The sequence below is a fragment of the Lipotes vexillifer genome, unplaced genomic scaffold, assembly GCF_000442215.2.
Source record: "Lipotes vexillifer unplaced genomic scaffold, Lipotes_vexillifer_v1.1 scaffold802, whole genome shotgun sequence".
In the NCBI taxonomy this organism is placed as follows: Eukaryota; Metazoa; Chordata; class Mammalia; order Artiodactyla; family Lipotidae; genus Lipotes; species Lipotes vexillifer.
In genome coordinates, this window is record NW_006790237.1 from 1,099,366 (window position 1) to 1,104,557 (window position 5,192).

Here is a 5,192-nt window from a genome sequence, read left to right on the forward strand (position 1 = left end):
AGGGAAAAAAAAGCAACAGCGGAGGGAGCGGCGGCGGAGGAGAGCGCGCGCGCGCCCCCCTCCCTCCCTCCCTCCCTCCCCCTCCCCCCGATTTCCACCGCGGCCAATTCATGGACAGGAACTACCCCAGCGCCGGCTTCGGGGACCCGCTCGGCGCCGGGGCGGGATGGAGTTACGAGAGGTCAGCGAAAGCTAGGTAAGGAGCCGGGGGTGGCCTGGAGGAAGGGGCCAAGAGGTGGGGGCCCAGCCCGGCCGGGCCCGCCCGGCTACGCGTGCATCGCAAACTCCCCTCCGGCTTGCAAGGGAGCGGCCTTCCTCGGTTTGCAATAACGCCGCCGCCCCAGTTTGCAAATTGCAAACTCCGCCAAAGCCAGCTCCGGCATGCAAAGGGAGAGATGCCGCGGAAAAATGGGGGTGCAAAACAATTTCAGACGGAAAGGCCTTGTGAAGGTGGGAGGGACTGGCGAAGCAAGGCCTGGATTTCCCCCCATCCTTGGATTCCCGGTTTGCTGACCCCTCCCCCTCGCGCCCTAGGTTCTGCTCTTGCAAAGGTGGGAAGGAAAAGAGAATTAGAACGCAGACCTGGGGGGCGCGGCCCCCCCTCAGGTCCTATTGTTCTGGGACTGCGCGAGGCCGCGCTACTCAGGGGGCCCCCCCCAGAAATTCCGCGCGCTGAGTGGGCACGGGGCCCCGCCCCCTTCCTAAACTGGGGTTTTGTGTAGGGTGGGGGTCCTGGCATCTGAGACACGCCCCCTTGAGCTCCCCCACCCTCAAAGACAGAATCCTAGTTGATGGCGAGGAGTGGAGTGTTTGACCTCTTGAGTCTGGGCCATGGATTGGGGCCGTTGCATAGGAAGATTAGGCTATTTCCCGGGAGTGTGGTTGTGTGTGTGAGCGTGGGCCCAGTGCGTATGTAGCTGGCAGCCTTTTCACCTGCGAATCTGCCCCTTTCCTGCTGTTTGTGTCACACCCTCACTCTTCACCTGCTCCCGAATCCCCCTCCCCCTATACACCTGGGTTTCCCAGCTTGGCTGGGCATGACCCCACGTGTGTTAGTATTCTCCATGTGGGACTCCTCGCTCTGTATCTTTCCACACAAGTGAGTTGGATACTGGTTGGCACACATACCTGGCTTTGCATTCCCCCATGCATTTGAACCTCAACCCGGGGGGATGGACGGTGTTCATGTTCACACTTGTGCCTGGTACTTTGCAGGAGTCCTATCCTCTGCCCACCTCTCATCCCTGCCCTTTGGGGAACAATCTGCCTCCTGCTCCTGACTCGGTTTGCACCATGCCGTGAGGTTCAGGGCCTCTGTGTTCCCATGTGTCTGAAGAAGAGGGGGCATCCCTTGGCCCCAGAGCCTTGTGTCACCTGCAGGGTGGAGGCTGTGGAAGCAGGTCCCCATTTTCAACTTAAGGCACTTTCTCTGGCTCTTCACCCTCTCTGTGTCCTCCCTGTGCATGTCTGTGTTTGTAAATGTGAGGCTCTCTGGGCTCTATTTACTGGGGCTCGAGTGGGGACCATTTCTATTGCTGTTTAGTTGGGCACTCTGATTCCCTTGTCTTCTTTCCTTTAGGGCCCAAGGTTTCTTAGGGTAGCCCCCAGTCAGCTGGAAGATTCTCCCCAACTCCCCAGGGGATTTTCTGAGTTCCCTTCTCCGAGGGTGGCTTCGGAGGATACCCTAACATCTCCTTCTTCCTCCCAGCTTGGTCTATGGCAGCTCCAGGACCTCGCACCCCGAGACGGACATCTTACACCGCCAGGCCTACGCGGCCCCCCACCCACTGCAAAGCTATGCCACCAACCACCACCCGGCAGGTACGGCCCCTGTCCCGCCCCGCCTGGCCCTCCCTCCGAAGCAAATGATTGGCTGCTGAAAGTTACAACCTTCCTAATTGGCTGTGCTCTCCGTTCTGGCCCGCCTCTTGCTACTTCTCTTCTGATTGGTTGTTCTGAGGCTGCTTAATTTCACGCCGGATTCGTCTGCCCCTGTTTCTGGCCCCGCCTCTTTTGTTCCAATTGGTCCCATCGTCTCAGCCCCCAAATCCCACCTTCTCTTCCAGGCTTTTCCGCCTCTCCAGCCCACCCCAATCCCTTCCCTCTGGGTCTGCTCATCCTCTTGCTTCTCGGAATTCTTTCTTCCTGATTCCCTTTCTTCCTGATTGGCTCCGATTCTTTGGACCTCCCCTTTCTTCCTTAGATTTGCCCACTGCCTTATTCTTTTCCTGTGGCCCTGCCTCTAGTGCCTCGGATTGGTTCCCTTCCTTTCATCCTGCCGCTCTCCTTCCTAGATGGATGAGCAATGAGGCTGTTGTCCAATTTGACCCTTGACCCTCTTGGTTGGCTCCTTCCCTTTATTCCTCTCTCTCTCTCTCTCTCTCTTTTTTTTTTTAATCTGGATCCTCTCACTTTGACTCAATCCCTTTTGACTTGTTCTCTGGTTCTCAGTGGCTCCAGTCATCCCATCCCTTCCCCTTCCTTGCTAGAATTGCCTAATCCTTTGGCCTCCCTTGGACCATAAGGACGCTCTGTGTTTTGCTCGCTTTTTTTTCATGTATGGATTTTTCTACTCCTTTGTCTACTTTTCCCCTCCTGGGCTCCCTGCCCTTATGATTGCATTGTACCCCATCCTGCTTATTGTTTCCTTAACTTGTCTCTGCCTCCTTTCTCCTCTTTGAATCTGCCCCTTCTCTCCAACCCCTTTTCCTGACCCAACTTGCCTTTGGCCTGCTCCTTTTCCTTTTCAACCTTGCCCTATCCCCCACCTAGCTGACTCTACCCCCCCAACCCTCACCAGGCCTCTCTGGACTCTTCGACACTGGCCTCCATCACGCAGGCTCAGCAGGGCCCGACGCCTCCGTCATGAACCTCATCTCGGCCCTGGAGTCCCGGGGCCCCCAGCCTGGTCCCTCTGCCTCTTCTCTCCTCTCCCAATTCCGCAGTCCTTCCTGGCAAACAGGTAAGGCCATTGCCAGTCCAGGAGGGCCAAGGTGGGGCTGGCTTGTGGTCAACTCTGACCTGTGGTCTCCTCCCTCATCCCCAGCCATGCACACGCCAGGCCCCACGGAGCTCTTCATCTCAGGCGCCCTGCCGGGTTCCAGCACCTTTCCATCCTCCTCTGCCCTGTCGGCCTATCAGCACCCGGCTTCCTTTGGCAGCCGCCCCTTCCCAGTACCCTCTTCCCTCAGCCTCCAGGACCCCCCATTTAGTCCCCCAGCTAATGGGCTCTTGTCCCCTCATGACGTGCTGCACCTGAAGCCCTCGCAGGCACCCACGGTGCCCTCCTCGCTAGGCTTTGAGCGCCTGGCGGGGGGTGGTGTCCTGGGGCCCGCTGGTCTTGGCCCAGCCCAAACCCCTCCTTACCGCCCGGGCCCCCCAGATCCACCCCCACCTCCCCGCCACCTCCCAACTCAGTTCAACCTGCTGGCTTCCTCTTCTGCTGCTGCTGCCGCTGCCGCCGAGCAATCGTCTCCCCAGCTCTACAACTTCTCGGGTGCTGCCCCCGGCCCGCCGCCACCCGAGCGGGCCCTGCCCCGCCAGGACACCGTCATCAAGCACTACCAGCGGCCAGCCAGTGCCCAGCCCCCACCACCAACAGCCCATGCCCTCCAGCACTACCTGAGCTGCGGAGGCAGCTACGCCTCCATGGGCCACCGGGCCAACTTGGCCTGCAGCCCCCTGGGCGGTGGGGAGCCCTCCCCGGGTGCTGGCGAGCCTAGCAAAGCTGGGCCCAGTGGAGCCACGGCCGGGGCATCGGGCCGGGCTGCGGGCCCCGAGGCAGCTGGAGGAGGTGGGGCGGCTGGTGGCGGTGGAGGTTACCGCCCCATCATTCAGTCGCCTGGTTACAAGACGGGCAAAGGTGGTTATGGGGCAGCTGCAGGCGGTGCCAACAGGCCCCCACCACCCCGTTCGACTGCCACGCCCAAATGCCAGAGCCTGGGTGGGCCAGCAGCAGCCTACGCCACTGGCAAGGCCTCTGGGGCTGGGGGGGCGGGAGGCCAGGCCTATTCCCCTGGTCAGCCCCAAGGGCTTCTAGGACCCCAAGCCTATGGGCAAGGGTTTGGAGGGGGTCAAGCGCAGGACTTGAGCAAAGGCCCTAGCTATTCAGGTGGGCCCCAGCAGCCCCCTAGTGGTCCCCCGCCTCCTGGCCTAGCCACATGTCAGAGCTATTCCCCAGACCAGCTGCAGGGGCAGCTATATGGGGTGCAGGGTGAGCCGTACCCAGGGCCAGCTGCCCACTCCCAGGGGCTGCCCACAGCCAGCCCCTCGCTCAGCTACAGTACTGGCCATTCCCCAGCACTCTCGGGCCATGGAGGTGGTTGGGGGCCCAGCTCCCTGGGGGGCGGCGGAGAGGCCAGCCCTTCTCACATCATCCGCCCGCTGCAGTCGCCTCCGGCCCCCGGCCGCCCGCCTGGAGTTGGCTCTCCAGGAGCTCCTGGCAAATACCTGAGCTCTGTCCTGGCCTCAGCCCCATTCCTGGCACCCCCAGGAGCCGGCAGCTATGCCGCCGGAGCAGGTGGCTACAAGGGCAAGGGGGATGGCTCAGAGCTGCTGGCGGGCCCCGGCGGGCCTCCCGCTGAGCGCACCGAGGATGAAGAATTCCTCATCCAGCACCTCCTGCAGGCGCCCAGCCCCCCGAGGACCTCAGGGGCAGATGGCCTGGTGGGCGAAGATGGGGCGGCGGATGCCTCCAAGGGACTTGGGAGTGGCGGGGCTGGGGGTCCCCCGGGCACACCCTACGAGCTGGCCAAGGAAGACCCACAGAGGTACCATCTGCAGAGCGTCATCCGTACCAGCGCCAGCCTTGACGAGGGTGCCACGGCGGCCCTGGAGCTGGGCCTGGGGCGGCTGAAGGAGAAGAAGAAAGGGCCAGAACGGGGTGGCGAGACCCCCGAGCGGCTGGCCACCTCCGTTGTCCACTATGGGGCAGGTGCCAAGGAGCTGGGGGCCTTCCTCCAAAAGAGCCCTCCACCCCCAACTCCCACGGCCCAGTCTGCCCAGCCTGCCCCCCATGGCCTCCTCCTAGAGGCCGGGGGCCCTGACCTCCCACTGGTGCTGCCTCCCCCTCCCCCCCAGCTGCTCCCCTCGGTCCTCAGCCATGCTCCCAGCCCCTCTTCCAGTGCTCCCAAAGTTGGCGTCCATCTCCTGGAGCCCGCCGCCCGTGATGGGGCACCCCAGCCTCCCCCCCC

The 5,192-nt window shown here is 62.3% G+C and overlaps 1 protein-coding gene across 1 annotated transcript in view; it reads left to right on the plus strand.

The window, feature by feature from the left end:
* Positions 1 to 110: 110 nt before the first annotated feature.
* PRR12 (proline rich 12) overlaps positions 111 to 5,192 on the plus strand; it is a 26,243-nt gene continuing 21,161 nt past the window's right edge. The window contains 4 exon segments of the mRNA XM_007463369.1: positions 111 to 196; positions 1,709 to 1,821; positions 2,801 to 2,962; positions 3,047 to 5,185. Coding sequence (XP_007463431.1) covers positions 111 to 196; positions 1,709 to 1,821; positions 2,801 to 2,962; positions 3,047 to 5,185 — 2,500 coding nt within the window.